The sequence below is a fragment of the Coregonus lavaretus genome (assembly GCF_964263955.1).
Source record: "Coregonus lavaretus genome assembly, contig: HAP1_SCAFFOLD_874, whole genome shotgun sequence".
Lineage (NCBI taxonomy): Eukaryota > Metazoa > Chordata > Actinopteri > Salmoniformes > Salmonidae > Coregonus > Coregonus lavaretus.
Window position 1 is genome coordinate 134,256 of NW_028157590.1, and position 24,688 is coordinate 158,943.

The 24,688-nt window shown below is 41.7% G+C and overlaps 1 protein-coding gene across 2 annotated transcripts; it reads right to left on the reverse strand.

Moving 5' to 3' along the window:
- Positions 1–4,063: 4,063 nt before the first annotated feature.
- LOC311125226 (neuronal-specific septin-3-like) lies at positions 4,064–21,142 on the reverse strand. Of its 2 annotated transcripts, XM_084199277.1 has the most exons (11): positions 21,045–21,142; positions 16,965–17,228; positions 16,487–16,615; positions 15,577–15,658; positions 13,464–13,601; positions 12,635–12,752; positions 7,020–7,115; positions 6,515–6,611; positions 6,262–6,313; positions 5,995–6,077; positions 4,064–5,590 (listed from the first exon to the last, which is right to left on the reverse strand). In XM_084199277.1, exons 2-11 carry the CDS (start codon positions 17,224–17,226, stop codon positions 5,583–5,585), a joined length of 1,065 nt encoding a protein of 354 aa, XP_084055403.1. In that variant the 5' UTR covers positions 17,227–17,228; positions 21,045–21,142; the 3' UTR covers positions 4,064–5,582. The 2 variants fall into 2 exon arrangements, with proteins under 2 accessions (XP_084055403.1, XP_084055402.1); XM_084199276.1 differs by having other exon boundaries at positions 4,064–6,077.
- Positions 21,143–24,688: the final 3,546 nt, after the last annotated feature.

Consider the following 24,688-nt stretch of genomic DNA (forward strand, 5'->3'; position numbering starts at 1 on the left):
CTGCTTTCTTAACAGCACTATCAACAAGGCAGGTCCTACAGGCCCTAGTTTTGTCGCACCTGGATTATTGTTCAGTCATGTGGTCAGGTGCCACAAAGAGGGACTTAGGAAAATTGCAATTGGCTCAAAACAGGGCAGCACGGCTGGCCCTTGGATGTACACAGAGAGCTAACATTAATAATATGTATGTCAATCTCTCCTGGCTCAAAGTGGAGGAGAGATTGACTTCATGTATTTGTGAGAGGTATTGACATGTATTGACATGTTGAATGCACCGAGCTGTCTGTTTGAACTACTGGTACACAGCTCAGACACCAATGCATACCCCACAAGACATGCTACCAGAGGTCTCTTCACAGTCCCCAAGTCCAGAACAGACTATGGAAGGAGCACAGTACTACATAGAGCCATGACTACATGGAACTCTATTCCACATCAAGTAACTCATGCAAGCAGTAAAATTTGATTTAAAAAACAGATAAAAATACACCTTATGGAACAGCAGGGACTGTGAAGAGACACAAACACAGGCACAGACACATGCTTACACACACATGATAACATACACACTATACACACACATACACATGGATTTTGTGTTGAAGATATGTGGTAGTAGAGTAGTGGCCTGAGGACACACTTGTGTTGTGAAATATGTTGTGAATGTATTGTGATGTTTTTAAAGTTGTATAACTGCCTTAATTTTGCTGGACCCCAGGAAGAGTAGCTACTGCTTTGGCAGCAGCAAATGGGGATACTTAATAAATAGAAATACAAATACATGTTTTTTGTCAAGTTCATGCAGTCGACATGTAGGCACAAGTCGGACAATATTTATCTGCATAATGCAACACACTTTGAAAGCCGGTCTGATGGTCACTAACTAGACAAAATGTATCTGCCCGAACGTGCCCGTTGTTTCTGGACAGGGCCATTAATTTCAGTTGTGGAAAAAGCACCCAATGGTCATACTTGAGTAAAAGTAAAGAAACCTTAATAGAAAATGACTCAAGTAATAGTTAAAGTCACCTAGTAAAATACTACTTGAGTAAAAGTCTAAAAGTATTTGGTTTTAAATATACTTAAGTATCAAAAGTAAATGTAAACGTATAAATCATTTCAAATTCCCTATATTAAGCAAACCAGTCTGCAACATTTTCTTGTTTTAAAAATTTACGGAAAGCCAGGGCCACACTCCAACACTCAGACATAATTTACAAACGAAGCATTTGCATTTAGTGAGTTCGCCAGATTAGAGCCAGTAGGGATGACCAAGGATGTTCTCTTGATAAGTGTGTGAATTGGACCATGTTCCTGTTCTGCTAAGCATTCAAAATGTAACGAGTACTTTTCGGTGTCAGGGAAAATGTACAGTGCATTCGGAAAGTATTCAGACCTTTTGACTTTTTCCACATTTTGTTACATTACAGCCTTATTCTAATATGAATTAAATAAAATATTTTCCTCATCAATCTACACACAATACCCCATAATGACAATGCGAAAACAGGTTTTTAGATATTTTTGGAAATGTATTAAAAATAAGAAACATGAATACCTTATTTACATGTATTCAGACTGTTTGCTATGAGACTCAAAATTGAGCTCAGGTGAATCCTGTTTCCAATTAGATGTTTCTAAAACTTGATTGGAGTCCACCTGTGGTAAATTCAATTGATTGGACATTATTTAGAAAGGCACACACCTGTCTATATAAGGTCCCACAGTTGACAGTGCATGTCAGAGCAAAAACCAAGCCATGAGGTCGAAGGAATTGTCCGTAGAGATCTGAGACAGGATTGTGTCGAGGCACAGAGCTGGGGAAGGGTACCAAAAAATGTCTGCAGCATTAAAGGTCCCCAAGAACACAGTGGCCTACATCATTCTTAAATGGAAGAAGTTTGGAATCCCCAAGGCTCTTTCTAGAACTGGCTGCCCGGCCAAACTGAGCAATCGGGGGAGAAGGGCCTTGGCCAGGGAGGTGACCAAGAACCCGATGGTCACTCTGACAGAGCTCCAGAGTTCCTCTGTGGAGATGGGAGAACCTTCCAGAAGGACAACCATCTCTGCAGCACTCCACCAATCAGGCCTTTATGGTATAGTGGCCAGATGGAAGCCACTCCTCAGTAAAAGGCACATGACAGCCCACTTGGAGTTTGCCAAAAGGCACCTAAAGGACTCTCAGACAATTCTCTGGTCTGATGAAACCAAGATTGAACTCTTTGGCCTGAATGCCAAGCGTCACGTCTGGAGGAAACCTGGCACCATCCCTACGGTGAAGCATGGTGGTGGCAGCATCATGCTGTGGGGATGTTTTTCAGCGGCAGGGACTGGGAGACTAGTCAGGATCGAGGGAAAGATGAACGGAGCCAAGTACAGAGATCCTTGATGAAAACCTGCTCCAGAGCGCTCAGGACCTCAGACTGGGCGAAGGTTCACCTTCCAACAGGACAACGACCCTAAGCACACAGCCAAGACAACGCAGGAGTAGCTTTGGGACAAGTCTCTGAATGTCCTTGAGTGGCCCATCCAGAGCCCGGACTGGAACACAATCAAACATCTCTGGAGAGACCTGAAAATAGCTGTGCATCAACGCTCCCCATCCAACCTGAAAGACCTTGAGAGGATCTGCAGAGAAGAATGGGAGAAACTCCCCAAATACAGGTGTGCCAAGCTTGTAGCGTCTTACCCAAGAAGACTTGAGGCTGTAATCACTGCCAAAGGTGCTATGCTTTGACTTCTTTCTCCCCTCCCTCTCCATATGAAATCTTGCGTCTTGTGACGGCCGGCCGCCCAACAACCTGCCCGCTTGACCCTATCCCCTTCTCTCTTCTCCAGACCATTTCCGTAGACCTTCTCCCTTACCTCACCTCGCTCATCAACTCATCCTTGACCGCTGGCCATGTCCCTTCCGTCTTCAAGAGAGCGAGAGTTGCACCCCTCCTCAAAAAACCTACACTCGATCCCTCCGATGTCAACAACTACAGACCAGTATCCCTTCTTTCTTTTCTCTCCAAAACTCTTGAGCGTGCCGTCTCTAGCCAACTCTCCTGCTATCTCTCTCTGAATGACCTTCTTGATCCAAACCAGTCAGGTTTCAAGACTGGTCATTCAACTGAGACTGCTCTTCTCTGTGTCACGGAGGCTCTCTGCACTGCTAAAGCTAACTCTCTATCCTCTGCTCTTATCCTTCTAGACCTATCTGCTGCCTTTGATACTGTGAACCATCAGATCCTCCTCTCCACCCTCTCCGAGTTGGGCATCTCCGGCGCTGCTCACTCTTGGATTGCATCCTACCTGACAGGTCGCTCCTACCAGGTGGCGTGGCGAGAATCTGTCTCCGCACCACGTGCTCTCACCACTGGTGTCCCCCAGGGCTCAGTTCTAGGCCCTCTCCTATTCTCTCTATACACCAAGTCACTTGGCTCTGTCATATCCTCACATGGTCTCTCCTATCATTGCTACGCAGACGACACAATTAATTTTCTCCTTTCCCCCTTCTGATAACCAGTTGGCGAATCGCATCTCTGCATGTCTGGCAGACATATCAGTGTGGATGTCGGATCACCACCTCAAGCTGAATCTCGGCAAGACGGAGCTGCTCTTCCTCCCGGGGAAGGACTGCCCGCTCCATGATCTCGCCATCACGGTTGACAACTCCATTGTGTCCTTCTCCCAGAGTGCAAAGAACCTTGGCGTGACCCTGGACAACACCCTGTCGTTCTCTGAGTAAAGTAAAACTTCTAAAAAATATAAATAGTAAAGTACTGTTACCCCAAAAAACGGCTTAAGTACTACTTTAAAGTATTTTACTTAAGTACTGTACACCACTGATTAATTTACAGGCTTAATTGTCTCCATAGTTCCTGAGAGGGGAAAATGTAACCATTTGTGATTCATACATTGAAATTGTATTGAAGCAGGAGGGCCAGTAGGGAGCACCCTTCCCTCCCTGTAAATAAATACAAAGATACTGTATTTCCAACTGTGAACTATAGTCAAGTAGAGGCAATACAGAGCTAATAAAGAATAAATATAAGAAGAAAATGAGTCAATACACCAGTCAAGAGATGGCAAAAGTATTTTTATTAAATAAAGAATAAATTACTATAAATAATACATGAATATATAAATAACGAATGCAATACTGAAATTACATCTCAGTGTATCAACAACTTTTAAGAAAAGTGGGTTTTAAATCAAACGATAAGAGGAAAGTCACAGCCGAAAGTTTCACTGCTGTTTTTAAGAGATGTGGAATGATTTGAGTTACGGGAGTTTTAGTGATGTATTGTTATTAGTGGTTGATTGATGTACACACCACGTTCAAAAATGGTTAATGTATTGTGAGCTGGGGATATCCTTAAATGAAAATGACAGAAGGACAAAAGGACCTGACATGCACACATAAAAACACTGTATAGAAACAAGTGTTTTTTTGTATTATTTAAATTGTTCCTTGAAAAACGTCTTCACTAAAACCACACTAAAGATATACAACTACACATTTCCAAACGTTACGACACCAAACTGAGTCACTTCTCACTCACACACACATACAAACACACACACGCTGTATGATTGTATAAAACTTTTGCAGGGAAACCCCTTTTAAGATACAGTTTAGATCAAAAGTGAATTGTTCGATAAATATAGTGAAACTGAATTGTTTTTAGGCTACTTCTGGAATACCTGTGCTCTATCGTAAATAGTGCATAATAGAACACTATCGAAGGGTGATTTCCGTAAGAAACCTTGGTAAACATTACCATGTCATAACTGATCGGTTATATTTGGAATGATCACTCTAGTAATGGAGGACTTCTTGTAAACATGCACTGGGCATGGGTCACCAGATGAAGTGGAGGGAGTGAATAGGAGGAAGTGAAGTAAACCATAGAGATAGATAGAGGACTCAAAAGAGATGTTTATCTAAGTCTATGAGTAAACCATACCCAGGCCTTTCCTGTCACAGGGTGAGAATGCGCAGGGAAGCACTGCCCTCATGTGGCAGAGAGAAGGAAGGCCGGTATAAAATATAATTGGCACATCACTTTGACATCAGCGCTTTCAGAAAAGCACACAAAAGTTATGTATGGTAAAGAACATTTCAGACTGTGATTTCTATATTTTTGTGCAATTTAAAGATAAAGTGACAAAATAGCTATATTGTAAATAAAAAAGCTCTTTGTTTGTCAATTTATATTTACGTCACAATGCTTCGGTGGAAGTTCTGAGGTACTTATGTACCAGCCCCGTCATAAAGGATTTAAGCACAAAATCAATTATTATAGTGGCAGCTACATAACATACTGTATACTTACAGGGCAAGGATGAGTGGAGCACAAGGCGAGCGGAAAAATAAAATCCATTTTTTATGAATAAAGGGAATTACCTCGAATTTGAAGTACTTCATTTCATTCATTCCCTTCAATCCCAAAATGCTTTGAGTTGTAGTGTTTCCCCTAAGATTTGTTTTAGCAACGGTGGCAGAGTTAGCGGGGGGGGTGGAAGGGGTGGATGGGGTCATCTTTGGGTCTTCCTGCAGGGGGCGGCGGATGGGTTCTTCCTGGAGCATACATCTACACATCTACATTATAACAAAAATAACAAAAAATGTTTTGCAGTGGCAGCGACGATTATTGCGCCGCTGCTAAATGCATATAGGGGAAACACTTGGGTTGCCCTTGTTTTGGATTGCTGGATCAAAGGTGTCACTCGGATGTGAGTGTGGGTGGTTTAGGATGATGGGCGGAGGAAAGGGAGACGTAGGACGTGTTTTGGAATGAACGCTCTCCTAACATGATATTTTGAGTGACAATGAATTCCACATCTATAATGTTCTCCAAAGCATGCAGTGATGCTCATATCACAACATAGATTTGTCTATCAATATCTTTTTATCTCTCTGTTTATCTCTCTCTTTCCTTAATCCCGAGTCCTAAATTTAAAGGTTGCTCTCTTGAGTGTTGTTGGAGGAGATGGGATGCAGACCTCCGTTGTCGTTGAGTCTCCTGGCGCGGTAGGTTTCATAGTGGATGTTGTGGGTGACTTCCTTCAGGTCCTGGAGGTGAGACCTGGGAGGGAGAGTGGAGAGAGGGCAGGCATTAGCTGGTAGCTACATACAGGTGGATTTGGTCACTAAGGTCAACTTCAATGCCATTAGAAACTCATCTGTAAGTGTATTGTAAGAATAGTTAAGTATGTTGCTGGTATAAAGCATTAGTAAAATATAGATCAATGTACGATTGATTGCTTTACCTGATGAGGAAATCTCGTAGCAGTGCAAATTCGCAGTGATTGGGGTTTTCAACTGCAACAAAATACAAGAAAGAACCCATTTGTCATAAAAAATCTAAATCACATTTGCTTCACATATCCGAGCCTGGGCCCAATTACAGTATAACCTCCATAAATCCATTCCCTCTGACTCACTGAGGAGAAAGGTCAACATAATACACTTAGCATTAATATAGGACCTAATGAATTATATTGATGTTATAAATAAACCTACCTTCTACCACACCCCAGGCTGTCTTCCTCCCCAGAACCCGTTTGCCGTTCACTTGGTACTCCTTGTCGCTGCCCACCACCGCAAAGGGCATGGCCTCCTGTGAACAGACTCGTTTAAACAGGGTTCAATCGGACGAGGAAAACATAGGAGATTTATCAGGCCCGTGCAATAGACAGTCAGCAGTTATTATTCTTCAAAGGAGGGGTGTCAGAAAGATAGCTAAATTGACAAAGAACCAGAAAGATAGAATGAGATAAATAATCTGATATTCATTTGAAATTAATTTAAATATTTGAATTGCCGAATAATTTTGGGCGATAGCTATATTGCATGGTCATAACATTGAGGCATGGGAGGAAAAGAGGGTGCGGTACATATTTATCTCATGTTCACTTTATTCCACTTGAGAGGAAGAGTATTAGGGAGACATAATCAACTGAAGTGACTGTCCTTTACAGTGTGATGTAAGGTCGTGGATTTCAAAAACTGGAACGGAGGCCCTTACCCTAATCTTATCATTTTCATTCTTATCCTCCATATCATCATCAAACTCATTCTGCGGGTAGTACTCAATCCCATACGTCTCCAGCTCCTTCCTCACCTAAGGGACGAAGAGGAGGCAGAGGTTACATAACATAATGTGCACTAGAATAATGTCTTCTCTCATGACTTGGTTTTCCATAATAATTTCTACCATGACTTCTATCTAGACCAGGGATAAATACAAAAGAGCTACAAAGAGCTCTATTTTCATGTCATCCAACAAATCTAAACGCCTGGAGTTTACTCACCGGCATTGGTACTTGAATTGGAACCGGTGCTTTGGTCAGATGACATGAAAATAGAGCTCTTTGGCCACGCACAACAGTGGTGGGTTTGGCGTCGAAATGAGAATGCATAGCAGAAAAGAACCCCATACCTACTGTAAAATATGATGGTGGATCTTTGATGTTATGGGGCTATTTTGCTTCCACTGGTCCTGGGGCCCTTGTTAAGGTCAACAGCATCATTAACTTTACCCAGTACCAGGACATTTTAGCCAAAAACATCAAAATCCACAAAGAAATTGTTAATCGGCCACAAAATCAACATTTCGCAATGCCCACCTCAGTCTCCGGACTTGAAACCCTTTCAAAACCTGTGGTTTGAATTGAAGAGGGCAGTCCATAAGCGCATACAAAAGATCTCAAGGATTTGGGAGGATTCTACATGGAGGAATGGTCTAAGATCCCTCCCAATGTGTTCTCCAACTTATAAAACATTTATATATACAGTACCAGTCAAAAGTTTGGACACCTACTCATTCAAGGGTTTTTCTTTATTTTTACATTTTTTTACATTGTACAATAATAGTGAAGACATGAAAACTATGAAATAACACATATGGAATCATGTAGTAACCAGAAAAGTGTTAAACAAATCAAAATATATTTCATATTTGAGATTCTTCAAAGTATCCACCCTTTGCCTTGATGACAGCTTTGCACACGCTTGGCATTCTCTCAACCAGCTTCATGAGGTAGTCACCTGGAATGCATTTCAAATAACAGTCCATCATTACTTTAAGACATGAAGATCAGTCAATACGGAACATTTCAAGAAATGTGAAAGTTTCTTCAAGTGCAGTCGCAAAAACCATCAAGTGCTATGATGAAACTGACTCTCATGAGGACCGCCACAGGAATGGAAGACCCAGAGGTACCTCTGCTGCAGAGGATAAGTTCATTAGAGTTACCAGCCTCAGAAATTGCAGCCCAAATAAATGCTTCAGAGAGTTCAGGTCACAGACACATCTCAACATCAACTGTTCAGAGGGGACTGTGTGAATCAGGCCTTCATGGTCGAATTGCTGCAAAGAAACCACTACTAAAGGACACCAATAAGAAGACCTGCTTGGGCCAAGAAACACGAGCAATGGACATTAGACTGATGGAAATGTGTCCTTTGGTCTGGAGTCCAAATTTGAGATTTTTTGTGATTTATTGGTGATTTATTTAGAAATCAAGGCACACTTAACCAGCATGGCTACCACAGCATTCTGCAGCGATACGCCATCCCATCTGGTTTTGGCTTAGTGGGACTATCATTTGTTTTTCAACAGGACAGTGACCCAACACACCTCCAGGCTGTGTAAGGGCTATTTTACCAAGAAGGAGAGTGATGGAGTGCTGCATCAGATGACCTGGCCTCCACAATCCCCCGACCTCAACCAAATTGAGATGGTTTGGGATGAGTCGGACGGCAGAGTGAAGGAAAAGCAGCAATCAAGTGCTCACCATATGTGGGAACTCCTTCAAGACTGTTGGAAAACCATTCCAGGTGAAGCTGGTTGAGAGAATGCCAAGAGTGTGCAAAGCTGTCCTAAAGGCAAAGGGTGGCTATTTGAAGAATCTCAAATATAAAATATATTTTGATTTGTTTAACACTTTTCTGGTTACTACATGATTCCATCTGTTTTATTTCATAGTTTTGATGTCTTCACTATTATTCTACAATGTAGAAAATAGTAAAAATAAAGAAAAACCCTTGAATGAGTAGGTGTGTCCAAACTTTTGACTGGCACTGTATATACATTACCATTCAAAAGTTTTGGGTCACTTAGAAATGTCCTTGTTCCTGAAAGAAAAGCAATTTTGTTGTCCATTAAAATAACATCTAATTGATCAGAAATACAGTGTAGATATTGTTAATGTTGTAAATGGCTATTGTAGCTGGAAACTGGTGATTTTTTTATGGAATATCTACATATGCGTACAGAGGCCCATAATCAGCAACCATCAGTCCTGTGTTCCAATGGCATGTTGTGTTTGCTAATCCAAGTTTATCATTTTAAAAGGCTAATTGATCATTAGAAAACCCTTTTGCAATTATGTTAGCACAGCTGAAAACGGTTGTACTGATTAAAGAAGCAATAAAACTGGCCTTCTTGAGACTAGTTGAGTATCTGGACCATCAGCAATTGTGGGTTCGATTACAGGCTCAAAATGGCCAGAAACAAATAACTTTCTTCTGAAACTCGTCAGTCTATTCTTGTTCTGAGAAATGAAGGCTATTCCATGCGAGAAATTGGCAAGAAACCACGCTGTGTACTACTCCCTTCACAGAACAGCGCAAACTGGCTCTAACCAGAATAGAAAGAGGAGTGGGAGGCCTCGGTGCACAACTGAGCAAGAGGACAAATACATTAGAGTGTCTAGTTTGAGAAACAGACGCCTCACAGGACCTCAACTGGCAGCTTCATTAAATAGTACCCGCAAAACACCAGTCTCAACGTCAACAGTGAAGAGGCGACTCCGGGATGCTGACCTTCTAGGCAGAGTTGCAAAGAAAAAGCCATATCTCAGACTGGCCAATAAAAAGAAAAGATTAAGATGGGCAGTCTGAGATATGGCTTTTTCTTTGCAACTCTGCCTAGAAGGTCAGCATCCCGGAGTCGCCTCTTCACTGTTGACGTTGAGACTGGTGTTTTGCGGGTACTATTTAATGAAGCTGCTTTTCTTTCGAAAACAAGGACATTTCTAAGTGACCTCAAACTTTTGAACGGTAGTGTGTGTATATATATATATATATATATACAGTACCAGTTTTTTGTCTTTATTTTTACTATTTTTTACATTGTGGAATAATAGTGAAGACATCAAAACTATGAAATAAACAAAGCACCTCCACACCATCACACCTCCTCCTCCATGCTTTACGGTGGGAACTACACATGTGGAGATCATCCGTTCACCCACACCACGTCTCACAAAGACACGGCGGTTGGAACCAAAAATCTCCAATTTGGACTCCAGACCAAAGGACAAATTTCCACCTGTCTAATGTACATTGCTTGTGTTTCTTGGCCCAAGCAGGTCTCTTCTTCTTATTGGTGTCCTTTAGTAGTGGTTTCTTTGCAGCAATTCGACCATGAAGGCCTGATTCACACAGTCTCCTCTGAACAGTTGATGTTGAGATGTGTCTGTTACTTGAACTCTGTGAAGCATTTATTTGGGCTGCAATTTCTGAGGCTGGTAACAGCAGAGGAGGAAATAGATTCCACAAATTAACTTTTAAGAAGGCACACCTGTTAATTGAAATCCATTCCAGGTGACTACCTCATGAAGCTGGTTGAGAGAATGCCAAGAGTGTGCAAAGTTGTCATCAAGGCAAGGGGTGGCTATTTGAAGAATCTCAAATATAACATATATTTAGATTTGTTTAACACTTGTTTGGTTACTACATGATTCCATATGTTATTTCACAGTTTTGATGTCTTCACTATTATTCTACAATGTAGAAAATAGTAAAAAATAAAGAAAAACCCTTGAATGAGTAGGTGTGTCCAAACTTTTGACTGGTAGTATGTATATATACAGTATATAAAAAAGGGGGAAAATATGTTTTATTCCAACGTTTTTTTGAATATCGTTAGCGACAATTTTGTATTACAAACCTACAGTAGAAAATAGGTAAATATCTTCTTTGTCAACATTATTTCTCAACTCCTAATATTGAGCAAATTACACTCATTGGAGCTAATTACACTCACTGGAGTATCTGACATAGGCTTTGAAAAAGCACCCACAAGTATCAGTCGCACCAAGTGCCGATGGCTGTTGGTAAGCTTTCTTGACATGGACATCCATTTTTGCCAACACATGGCTAACCTTTGTTTAACTAGCTAAACAGCTACTACTAGCAAAAATGTGTTTGGAGTTACATTTTTAGCTAATAGGCTATGTTAGATTTTACACCAGGGGTCTACAACCTTTTCTAGCATGAGAGCTACTTGAAAAAAATGAAACGTCGCGAGCTACTCATTTTTTTGTAGCTTTCAAATAGGCACATTGTTCTCTTCTCCCCTGCAACTCTTACCTTGGTCCTTAGTGTAAATGAGAAAGTAGTGCACTATGTTTTCTGTCAATATACCTGGTAAAATAATGGTTAATAAACAATTAAGGGGGGCCCTATGAAATATTAACTTTTTTCCCACACATTTTGTTTTATATTTTCCCAAATTATATGTTCTCAGTTTTATATTACAATTGTTCATAGACAAACAACGAAATTGGATGTTCTGAGTCCATGTCAATGCTTAAATTCCATCAGAAGACAGTATTTTTTAGGTCTGGAAGAAAACTAACAGGTTTTTGAATGTAATTCCCCTTTAATTGCTCATCTGGCCCTTTAATTGGGCATCTGGCCCTTTAATTGCGCATCTGGCCCTTTAATTGCGCATCTGGACCTTTAATTGCGCATCTGGCCATCGAGGACTGTGCCTTCCAATGTGCCGGTCTAGCAATGGTTCTGTACTGTTGCTGCTCATTACATGGCAAAATTTGCAAATAACAAATAATAGATACAAATGATATACTTACTCATGATATACTTCTGCCAGGTAAGCCTACTTTGCAGTTAAGATTTAATTGAGAAGGTTTTGGGAAAGGTGTTTCTGTCAACCCACAAGACAGTTATCACATCAACTGGCAACACAGAGTGACAAACGAACGCGCGCACCACACAGACAGACAGGGGCAATATTGCTGGAAATTAATTGGCAGATATTGTGTTAGGTTTGGCTTTTTAAGCCAATAGTGGCTAACCAGGGGTGGGATAATGTCCATGTTGGTTAGATAGTAGCTGGGAGCTTGCGGTGTCTGATACTTGTGAGATTTGTTTATGACAGTTTGTGGTGGAACATGTGAAAATTGCATATACTTTCACAATTGTTTGGCGAGCTACTCATAGGTGGGCTGCGAGCTAATGGTAGCTCACGATCGAACTGTTGGAGACCCATGTTTTAAACTCTTCTAATTATAATGTGGGGATGTCAAAATAATTAAAAACTATCTACCAAATCTATTCATTTTAAAATGTTGATTACTTCTTCCCATTATCATTCACCTGATGATAAAACTTTTTTTGCTAACATATGATTGGGGTCCCTGGGTTACTGGTTTGCCTGGGCGGGGGTCCCTGGTTGAAGACCCCTGGTCTAGACTATAGTTACACATAAACAGTATCATTCATAGAGGTCTCTCCCTGATACATGGCTGTTGTCTCCTTTGACGCCATATAAGTCAACAGCCATGTATTAGGGTTAATCAAGGTCAAGGGTCAAGGTCTCTCTTTCCTCACCCTGTGTTTGAACTCATTCTTCTCGTCAAGGGTCATGGTGTCAGACTTGGCGATGACGGGGATGATGTTCACCACGCGACTTAAGTGCTTCATAAACTCAATGTCCAGCTTTCGAAGACTGAGAGAGAGAGAGAGAGAGAGACATTACTTTGTCAGCTGGGATAGGAACAATTAGCAATCCTACAGCAGGGCTGGCATGCATTCGTGATTCTACAACCAGGATTACATGCAGTGAACACATTTTTTCAAAAGCTTCCCAATTTCAACCCAAGGCCCTAGTAAACACAGTCTTCAGGCTCATTGAACAACAGTTTTGTCCCTGTTTGAGGTCCTTGGGGGTAGGTAACAGCACAGAAAACATCCCATTAACAGAAAACATCCCGTTAGTCACAATGATCAACGCAAGAAAAATAACATGGCACACAGAAGACTGTAACAGTGTACGTAAAGAGCAATTTAACAGTTCAGATGAGTTGGCTTCATCTATTGCAGAGAACCATGTTGCCTGGTTGTGTTGTGATGTAGCTCAAGGATGTGTTTAGATCTGAATTTAAATGTCAGTGCAGTTGGATGTAAACTCATTAGAACTGAGATAGAGAACTGAGAGTCTGTGTGTGTGTGTGTGTGTGTGTGTGTGTGTGTGTGTGTGTGTGTGTGTGTGTGTGTGTGTGTGTGTGTGTGTGTGTGTGTAAACCCCCAATGCATAAGCACGTGAACTCCAATCAGATGTCAAGGAGAGATACTAAGTAGTGGATATAACTCATGCATACATTATGTTCTAAATTAGGACATTTCTCTTTCCGAATCACATGATGTATTTTTAACTCACGAGTGTCCAGTTGGGGAGATAAAGTAGAGGCAGCAGTGAACTCTGGTGTCGGGGATGCGCTTCTTTCGAGCAATATTGACCTCTTCCTTGAGGAACTTCTCATACTGCTCGTTGATGTACTTGGAGATAGGATCCCAGCTGCAGATGGATGGAACAAGGTGGGTGTTAGGAATATACAGTATACATACACACAATACATTGAGTTGAGCAGGGATGGTATAAGATTATACCGTTATAGCAGTGGTGGGTAGTTGGGTACGGTCAGGATAAGGTGCGAAAAGTGCAAATCAATCCCAGAACAACAGCAAAGGACCTTGTGAATATGCTGGAGGAAACAGGTACAAAAGTATCTATATCCACAGTAAAACAAGTCCTATTTCGACATAATCTGAAAGGCCGCTCAGCAAGGAAGAAGCCACTGCTCCAAAACCGCCATAAAAAAGCCAGACTACGGTTTGCAACTGCACATGGGGACAAAGATCGTACTTTTTGGAGAAATGTCCTTTGGTCTGATGAAACAAAAATAGAACTGTTTGGCCATAATGACCATCGTTATGTTTGGAGGAAAAAGGGGGACACTTGCAAGCCAAAGAACACCATCCCAACCGTGAAGCACGGTGGTGGCAGCATCATGCTGTGGGGGTGCTTTGCTGCAGGAGGGACTGGTGCATTTCACAAAATAGATGGCATCATGAGGAAGGAAAATGATGTGGATATATTGAAGCAACATCTCAAGACATCAGTCAGGAAGTTAAAGCTTGGTCGCAAATGGGTCTTCCAAATGGACAATGACCCCAAGCATACTTCCAAAGTTGTGGCAAAATGGCTTTAGGACAACAAAGTCAAGGCATTGGAGTGGCCATCACAAAGCCCTGACCTCAATCCTATAGAACATTTGTGGGCAGAACTGAAAAAGCGTGTGTGAGCAAGGAGGCCTACAAACCTGACTCAGTTACACCAGCTCTGCCAGGAGGAATGGGCCAAAATTCACCCAACTTAGTGTGGGAAGCTTGTGGAAGGCTACCCAAAACATTTGACCCAGGTTAAACAATTTAAAGGCAATGCTACCAAATACTAATTGAGGGTATGTAAACTTCTGACCCACTGGGAATGTGATGAAAGAAATAAAAGCTGAAATAAATCATGCTCTCTACTATTATTCTGACATTTCACATTCTTAAAATAAAGTGGTGATCCTAACTGACCCAAGACAGGGATGTCACGTGTCCTACATATATCAATAGACGCATAACAACCTAAGCATTACATAACTTATGTTCGAGCAAATAAACCATTACATTTTTTGTTGACCAAATTCGACACTCTTTGACCTCCATACATACAACTCCTCGCTTGGTGAGTGAAAAAAACAAAAAGAAGACAGATTTTGGCCCGAGTTATTCCTCTCGCTTGGCCTCTTTCTCTGCCCTAACCTAGCCACCTAGCTAACGTTAGCGAAAGCAAATTGGAATTTGTAACATATACGTTTAGCAAATTTCCAACAATGTACGAATTGCAATTCGTAACATATCATACTAATTGTTATTCGTAACATATCATACTAAATGGATGATCGACGTCCACAAATTCATACATCCCATACAAAATGTAACATATCATATTAATTGGAGTGTCCCAGATTTACATTTACTATGTTCCCTTTACCCCTGAGTCCTGGTAGCAGCAGCGGCCAGAAAGCAACACAGCTGTTAGTGGCTAGAAGGGATACAGCTTTTGTCAAATTAACGTAAAAAGTAATTGTTTTGGTGCTGTTTAGTCTCGTGTAGCTCAGTTGGTAGAGCATGGCGGTTGCAACGCCAGGGTTGTGGGTTCGATTCCCACGGGGGACTAGTAGGGGAAGAAATTAAATAATGTGTGCACTCACTACTGTAAGTCGCTCTGGATAAGAGCGTCAGCTAAATGACTAAAATGTAAATGTCGATAAGGAGAATGTACTGTATGTAAAAATATGTTCTAGTGTGGCAGTTCTATTTCTATCTGAATCATATACATGGTTTGTGCTTAACTAATTGCAACTAACCCCAAACTAAAAATAGACTGTGTAAGCGCCCAATAATGATACAGGCTCTGACAATTTTTCCTACATACTCACCAGTTTTCATTGTTGATCTGATCACCAAAACCTGGTGTGTCGATTACTGTCAACTTCATCTTCACTCCACCCTCCTCGATCACTGCAACATTCAATTACAACATTCAATTGCAACATTCAATTACAACATTCAATTGCAACATTCAATTGCAACATTCAATTGCAACATTCAATTGCAACATTCAATTACAACATTCAATTGCAACATTCAATTGCAACATTCATACTGTAAGTACGTTTGCCAAAATCAGGTGACAAAAAGTAAAACATGCAAGAAAGCAGTCAATAAAGGATATGTACGTTTTTCCCTGACTCATAGAAGGGGATTTTGCTTTGATTGTCAGTGAGAATGACAAATGTGCACCGATGCAGAAATAAAGCTAGCAGTACAGTGTTTTTAGCCAGACAGAAAAAGACAGAAGCTCTTCTCTGCCTCTGTGTCTGTCTGGGATGCCAGGTGGGCTTCACGTGCCAGCTGTGCCAGTCTAAGACACCTCAGGGCATATTCTGTCAGGTCTTTCTATGCCCGTGGCGCTACGAATGGCAGTGCAAAACTGCAGCCCCTGCAGTCAACACAACTTAGGCTAGGACACTATATGTTAGTGTATGGTTATAAATGCCACCATTATAACATGAATTGGCCTCTGAAAGCTAACCAAACAACCGGACCAAGCAAATGACAGCTCTAATCAAACCTCAACAGTAGAAGATAAACACCTATTCACAGACACACACTCTCACGCACGCACACACACACTCTATCCCTATCTCTCTTGCTCACACACACACACACACACTCTATCCCTCTCTCTCTTGCTCACACACACATACACATACACACACACACTCTATCCCTCTCTCTCTCTTGCTCACACATACACATAGAGCTTAGAGGAAATGTCTCTCTCACCGTGGGACACAGCCTTGATCTCCACTGTCTTGGGGATCTTATGCTCGCCGCCCCATCCTGAGCTCCACCTGCTGACCTGGGACTTGAACAGCGTGTTCACCAGTGTTGACTTCCCCAGCCCGCTGTGACCTGAGAGAGAGAGAGAGAGAGAGAGAGAGAGAGAGAGAGAGAGAGCGAGAGAGAGAGAGAGAGAGAGAGAGAGAGAGAGAGAGAGAGAGAGAGAGAGAGAGAGAGAGAGAGAGAGAGAGAGAGAGAGAGAGAGAGAGAGAGAGAGAGAGAGAGAGAGAGAGAGAGAGAATGGTTTGAGGCATGATGTTGTTGAGGAAGAGAGACAGAACAAGGGAGAGGCACGACTTCATTTCATGTTTCATGTCTCTGTGTTTGCTAGCACACCATGGGTTCACGTACTCTTCAGAAAGACACTAAATACATCAATCATAACAGACACAGACAGAAGATGTTGTCCTTCCTTACTTACCCACTATCATAATATTGAAGTCGAAACCAGCCTTCATGGTCTTCTTCCTCATCTGCTCGATGATGGTGTCAATCCCAATGTATCCCAGCAACGTGGATCCACCGCCCGAGTGACCCGACCCTGGAACTCGATCAACCCCGACCCCGCCTCCTAGCCCTGATGGTCCATGGGGTGCTGTGGGGGATGGTGCTGACACATGAGGGGGCTTGGCAGGGACAGCAGGTTTGGGTCTCACTTCAGGGGGAACAATGGACTCTGACATGTCTGGAGGGTAAAATATGCTTTTATTAGGCCTTCAGAAATTATTCCCACCCTTTGACTTTTTCCACATATTGTTGTGTTACAGCCTGAATTTAAAATTGATTCAATTGAGATTTTGTGTCACTGGCCTACACACAATACCCCATAATGTCAAAGTGGAATTATGTTTTTAGACATTTTTACAAATGTATTAAAAATGAAAAGCTGAATTGTCTTGAGTCAATAATTAATCAACCCTCTTGTTATGGCAAGCCTAAATAAGTTCAGGAGTACAAATGTGCTTAACAAGTCACACAATAAGTTGCATGGACTCACTCTGTGTATAATAATAGTGTTTAACATTAATTTGAATGAAATTACCAACTAATCTCTGTACCCTACATTACACATACAATTATCTGTAAGGTGCCTCAGTCAAGCAGTGAATTTCAAACACAGATTCAACCATAAAGACCAGGGAGGTTTTCCAATGCCTCGCAAAGGACAGACATTGAATATCCCTTTGAGCATGATTAAGTTATTAATTACACTTTGGATGGTGCATTAATGCACCCAGTCACTACAAAGATACAGGCATCCTTTCTAACTCAGTTGCCAGACAGGAAGGAAACCGCTCAGGGATTTCACCATGAGGCCAATGGTGACAGAGTTTAATGGCTGTGATAGGAGAAAACTGAGGATGGATCAACAATTACTCCACAATACTAACCTAAATTAGAGTGAAAAGAAGGAAGCCTGTACAGAATACAAATATTCCAAAACGTGCATCCTGCAATAAGGCACTAAAGTAAAACTGCTAAAAATGTGGCAAAGAAATGAACTTTATCTCCTGAATACAAATTGTTATGTTTGGGGCAAATCCAACACAACACATCACTGAGTACAACTCTTCATATTTTCAAACATGGTGGTGGCTGCATCATGTTATCAGTATGCTTGTCATCTACAAGGACTAGGGAGTTTTTTAGGATAGAAGAAACAGAATAGAGCTAAGCACAGGCAAAATCCTAGAGGAAAACCTGGTTCAGTCTGCTTTCCAACAGACACTGGGAGACAAATTCACCTTCCAGCAGGACAATAACCTAAAACACAAATATACACTGGAGTTGCTTACCAAGACGACATTGAATGTTCCTGAGTGGCCTAGTTAGTTTTGACTTAAATTGGCTTGAAAATCTATGGCAAGACATGAAAATGGCTGTCTAGCAATGATCAACAACCAACTTGACAGAGCTATAATAATGTTTTTTTACGAATAATGTGCAAATATTGTGAAATCCAGGTGTGCAAAGCACTTAGATTTACCCAGAAAGACTCACAGATGTAATCACTGCCAAAGGTGATTCTAACACTCACACAGGGGTGTGAATACTTATGTAAATGAGATATGTATTTATTTCATTTTCAATACATTTGCAAAAATTTTGAAAAACATGTTTTCACTTTGTCAGTATGGGGTATTGTGTGTAAATTAGTGAGATTTTGTTCAAATATTTAATCCATTTTGAATTCAGGCTGTAACACAACAACATGTGGAATAAATCAAGGGGTATAGCTCATTTCTGAAGGCACTGTAAAGAGAATGATACCTATAGTAGACTGGTTTACCACAGTAAATAGTGCACTACTGCACAACAGATGGTGATGATAACAGACATATGGCTATGTATGCACAATGTGTGTATAATTTGAGTTTAGGTCACTCCAGGGCATACAAATTTAGCTGCTTTTGTGTATGAGTACAAGATCATCCATAAGCTTGACATAGATCACAGGTCAGAAAAGCAGAGGCCATCAGCTGAATTTAGAGCATCAATGATTAATCATACTCTGTCGCTTGCTGTCTCTGTCTTGCACACACACACACACACACAACACAGACACAGACACACACACACATAGTCTACACATCAAACAGGAATACACAACATCAAATAGGCTTCTGATAGATTATGCAAAGCCTGCTCAAAATCTGGAGTGGTATCACAAATGATAGCTAGATCTGCACAAAATAATGCAAAAATAGATATTTGGCCTCTCTACTAAGTCATTTCACCTGATATAACATCTATTTTTTGTCAATAATCATATCTCAATTTAAATCTAAATTCTCTGCTGAATGTGTGGTCTGTCATCCCATCAAAGATAGACTACAATGATGATGTGAGAGCATCCACACACATCCACATTATATCTTTGTGTGATTTCAGATGGCGACAGTTAGGGCCATATTACCCCCTGTGCTCCGCAAGCTGAGGGAGGATATTTTACGTTTTAACGTCATTTCTACCGTCTGACTGAGGGCTAGCCAGATCAATCCACATTTCGCTAGCTTGATCAAACATATCCTGAACAATAACCCCGGTCAATGTTTAACCTCACAAGCCACACGATAGCAGCTGATTATCTACATCCCAAAACCTGTTTAACCAACCCAATTGTCCCGGCTCCATCCATGCTGGATAAATTATACTAATTTAGCTAGCTAACGTTAGCTATGCTAGCTATCCGCATCCGTCTGCTGAGATGTTGATAGCTACGCGACTTACCGATTCCTGTTTATAGATTCAATTGCCAAATAGTTTTGTGCCGCGACAGCCGGTGGAATTTCGACTAGTCTTTCAACACAATGCTCAAGAACAAACGACGGATGTCCAACACAGGGAGGCAGATAAGCGATGTAGGAAAATGTGATTTGTCTGAGCGCCTCTTTCCCTCCGTCGCTTACCTCGGTCGCTCTCCACCTCTCTCTCTCTCTTTAGTCGAGAGCCCTCCTTTTCGTTACCAAGGCGACAAGAGGAGAGAGATGATGCAGAACGCATGCTCAAACAGAAGTTTACCTCTAGGGAACCTTTTTGGCATCACCTGAGTATCTTTGGTCATTTTTGCACAATCAATCAGAGTATTTGATTGGACGAAACTGTAATGGATAACAATCTATAAAAAATCATAATGAAAAATATATTGATCCATGTCGCCTATTTATCGAGGTTAGTCATGTCTCATGTTTCATCATTTCTTTCAATTGCATTTTGGTCATTTAAAGCAATGAGAGAAAATTCTCATTAAATGCTTAATGGCAAGACTGTATACATGAATGATTAAAAAAATATCAAGTGATTGTGCGTAAACTACAAAGCATAGTTCACTGTGTAAATGTTAACTGAGAGTCAAGAGGACACCAACAAATAATGCAACAACCGAAACACAATGTCATTGGTATTGTATAATTCACTGTAGGCATAACCAGGGTTGGGTAGATTACTTTCTAAATGTAATGAATTACAGTAACTAGTTACCTGCCCAAAATTGTAATCAGTAACATAACTTTTGGATTACCCAAACTCAATAACGTAATCTGATTACTTTCAGTTACTTTTGAATTAGCCTATTCCCCTTAAGAGGCATTAGAAGAAGCTAAAAGGATCAATCAAATGCATTTGGTGTGTCATCATATTGGTCTCTGACTTGTGGTCAGACTCTCTCAGGTGAAACAAACCTAAACTTGCGCCTTTTTCAATGCTGAATTGAATGTCATTTAGAAAACAGAAAAGTGTCATAATGGTTTTTTCCCCCGCAAACATCCTTTCTGAATTTAAAAGTAATCCAAGAAGTAATCATCTAGTTTTTCAAAAGCATCTGTAATCTGATTACAATATTTTTGCTGGTAACGTTACTGTTTTTTTGGTAATCAGGTTACATGTAACTGGGCCTAACTACAACATTCCATATTTCAAAATGCATTGAATCAGCCACAGCACACCACAACATTGAAAGGAGAAGCATTTGCATCCAATGGTCAAATAGTACCATACTCACATATATGGCGTTTTGTTGTTTGCTCCTATGTTCTCGCACTGCTGTCTTTTGTGTTCATGTTGTATGAGTTTTGTTTGTTCTCTCTAGTCTACATGGTGTGCAGACTTTTTGCGTTGTGTCATGTGTCACTCTCTTAACCCCACAGTTCCCCCAAACTTGGTTTTATCACAATTTTTTTGCATGTCTGTTACTCTTCTGATAAGGAGCCATGTCTCAAATTCCCTCCAGTGCTCTCTCTCTCTCTCTCTCTCTCTCTCTCTCTCTCTCTCTCTCTCTCTCTCTCTCTCTCTCTCTCTCTCTCTCTCTCTCTCTCTCTCTCTCTCTCTCTCTCTCTCTCTCTCTCTCTCTCTCTCTCTCTCTCTCTCTCTCTCTCTCTCTCTCTCTCTCTCTCTCTCTCTCTCTCTCTCTCTCTCTCTCTCTCTCTCCCTGACTTTCAGAGTAATATGTTAAGTCTGAATAAAGAGAAGTTATAACCAACAAATCCGATATTGATATGTCAGGAGATACAGGCACCAAATATTTGTTTACACTATCAAGTGCATGGACTTCATTGAAAACTTTTTCTCATTACTCACCCATTGACAAATACACTTGAGGAGGCATGGTGATGTCATCATGTAATTGCTCTGCCTCTTCATCAACAGATGTCATGCTTGAAAGAGGGTGATCCAATTCATGTGATGGTGAGATATCCATCTCTCCTGGTCTGTAGCAGTCTATGCCCTGGCTCTGGGGTTGGGATGGTTGTTCAGCGACCTCTGTTGAATCTGGGCCAACCTGTGATGTTTTGTGCTGCTGGTTGCGCTCCATAGACAGGAGCCAGTGCACAGTCCATTCTTCTGAGGAATATTCTGGTGGGTTTTTGGTGGGCCTCTCATGGTCAGGTGGTGGAGGTGGACATGTGCGGGTGGGTTCTAGATGAACTGGCCTAAGTCCTTTGACTCCTTTGTGATTGCTGTCGTTGCTCTTCACCATTCGTGAAGCCGATTGGCCAGGATGTAAATTAGGTTTCTGTGATTGGCTGAACATTTTGGGAACGGTTCCACTGTGCAGCACACATTCATCTGGATTGGGTTTGGTGGATTCTGTAACTGGACCACTATTGATATTTTGGCAATGGTCCAAATCCAAGCCCTGTCCATGTTTAATAGTTGACCTCTCAGGGGGCTCTGGCAGGGTAGAGGGTGTGAGGGAGGCCCCCTGTGTCAGCGGTACCATCAGACATGTCTGGGTGTTGTCGCTGTTTGACCTTTTCACCCCAGACTGAAGGGCTTCCTGTTTCTGATTGACTTCTAAAAGACATCTACCCATCAAAATGCTGCTATTTGACTGAATAGATTGATTCCGTTTCCTCTCAATGGTTTGTGTATCGGTCGGTAGACTTCGACACTGAAGTCTAGTCCAGAATTTGGGTCTTTGGAGGTTGTTGTATTTTCTACTAGGGCTGGCTTGTACTAAAGGTTGAGATGCAGCATCTGAGATTGTCTTTGTAGACTCTTCCAGATGAGACTCTTTGGTGGTAAAGTCCTTTATGAATGTTGCTCCCTTCTTTGCCCAAGGGTTGATGTCATAGCTGCTTCTTTTGAGTTCTGTAACTGCTGCAGATGTTGATCGACTTAGAAGGTGTTCTTTCCAAGATGGTGTCTTGGGAGGCATGGGAGGAGAAGCACTTTCACAGTATTCCTTTTGACTGAAAGATAGTCGACCAGCATATACGCTGGCAGCCTGAGACTGAAATCCCTTCTGAAGATGTCCAATGTTTTTGAATGTTTTTGGTGAAGCAAGGCTACATTGGGAACCCTGTCCACCCCACGTTGAGTTAAACTGAAAATGAATTGATTGAGTATCATTCTCAATAATAGTTGGGACTTTCCTCCTTGAGACAACATTTTGTCTGGCTGCCATGCCTCCTGACAGAGCAGTACCTGATGGGGTCACCAGGTCATTTGGTCTTTGTTCAGATTCAGATATTGTGTCAGCAACTTTTGGCTTGGAAATTTTATCCTTACCTAGAAGAAACCCAGGGCTGGATTTTGTTATCATTCCTGTTTTCCTTAGTCCTAGCCTGGCCTGCAACAAGTGCGGGTCCTGAGACTTCATGCCTTTTGTCCTGTAGACCCCTGAATGCTGAGATTGAGGAGAGGAATGGGTGTACGTATCAGGCGGTGTGCCTACACCTCTAGAATAAGACGTTGGTACAGGTTTCATCAACCCAGAACGTGTTACAAAGTCCATCAGAACCTCTTGGTCAAGTATGTCATGGGTCGCTGGTTCAGGGGAACACTGGTTACGATGCTCAGCCTGACATTTAGTTCTAGAGATAGGAATTGACCGGGTCCGTCTTCCTTTGACTACAGGGGAGGTCTGTTTTGTGCCTTGACTCTCCAATGGCATTGTCTGACAGAACAGCGTTGGAGATGGGCCAAGCCGGATCTTTGGGATGAAAAGGTTTGGAGAGAGGTTTGGCTTTGTAATGATAAGTGGTGGAGAAACACTATGATTTGGAATAGGAACTTTTGGAGAGATGCTAGGATTTGGAATAGGAACTTTCCAAATAGGCTTTGGAGTAGGAGGGGTCGTGGAGGGGCCTAGCCTGACCTTCGGAGCAGGAAGTGTCGGAGAGACACTTGGTTTGAGCTTTAGAATAGGAAGTGTTGTGGTTCTGTCGCCAAGGGTCCTCTCTGTGGGAAGATGGAGGCCCTGGCCGTCAAAGGAGGAGATCTGGATGGGTTTCTTCGTGACAACAGGAGAGAGCCGGAGAGGAAGGGGCGATGGGACTAGTAGGTGTTTCTGGGGTTGTTTGTAGGACATGGGTAGCTGAGGCAGCAAGGGTGCAAGTTGGTTAGCAAAACCCACTGCAAAGAGAAATTATGAATATCTGTAAAGCCTGGCAGGTTTGATGAGTAGGGAGTGCAAGAAGGTTAATGGGAGACAATAACATTTTAGGTTAATTTAGGTGTTTTTTTCTTAAATGTTTACATATTTATTTATATTTAAGTCTGTAAGAAACATAACTTGCATGTAAAAAGCATAGCAAAAAACTTAGTGACGTATGCCTACTCAAATAGTCATCTGCATTACGTTGCATTACAGAAGACTCCAAGCCTGATCAACTAAAAATGAATATAAAGATGAGAGTATACAATTAAACAAGCACTGACCTGAGTGTATGTGATAGGCTCTATCTGTGTTGTTCACATGGAGTGAAAGACAGAGCGAGTAAGAGGCAGGGAGAGACAGAGAGAGAGAGAGAGAGAGAGAGAGAGAGAGAGAGAGAGAGAGAGAGAGAGAGAGAGAGAGAGAGAGGGAGAGACAGTGAAAGAGAGAGAGAGAGAGAGAGAGAGAGAGAGAGAGAGAGAGAGAGAGACAGGGAAAGACAGTGAAAGAGAGAGAGTGAAAGAGAGAGAGTGAGAGAGAGAGAGAGAGAGAGAGAGAGAGAGAGAGAGAGAGAGAGAGAGAGAGAGAGAGAGAGAGAGAGAGAGAGAGAGAGAGCGAGAGAGATAGAGATAGAGATAGAGATGGAGAGAGATAGAGAGAGAGAGAGAGAGAGAGAGAGAGAGAGAGAGAGAGAGAGAGAGAGAGAGAGAGAGAGAGAGAGAGAGAGAGAGTGTGTCAGGGAGAACAGCTAGAAGTCGTGGGTACCA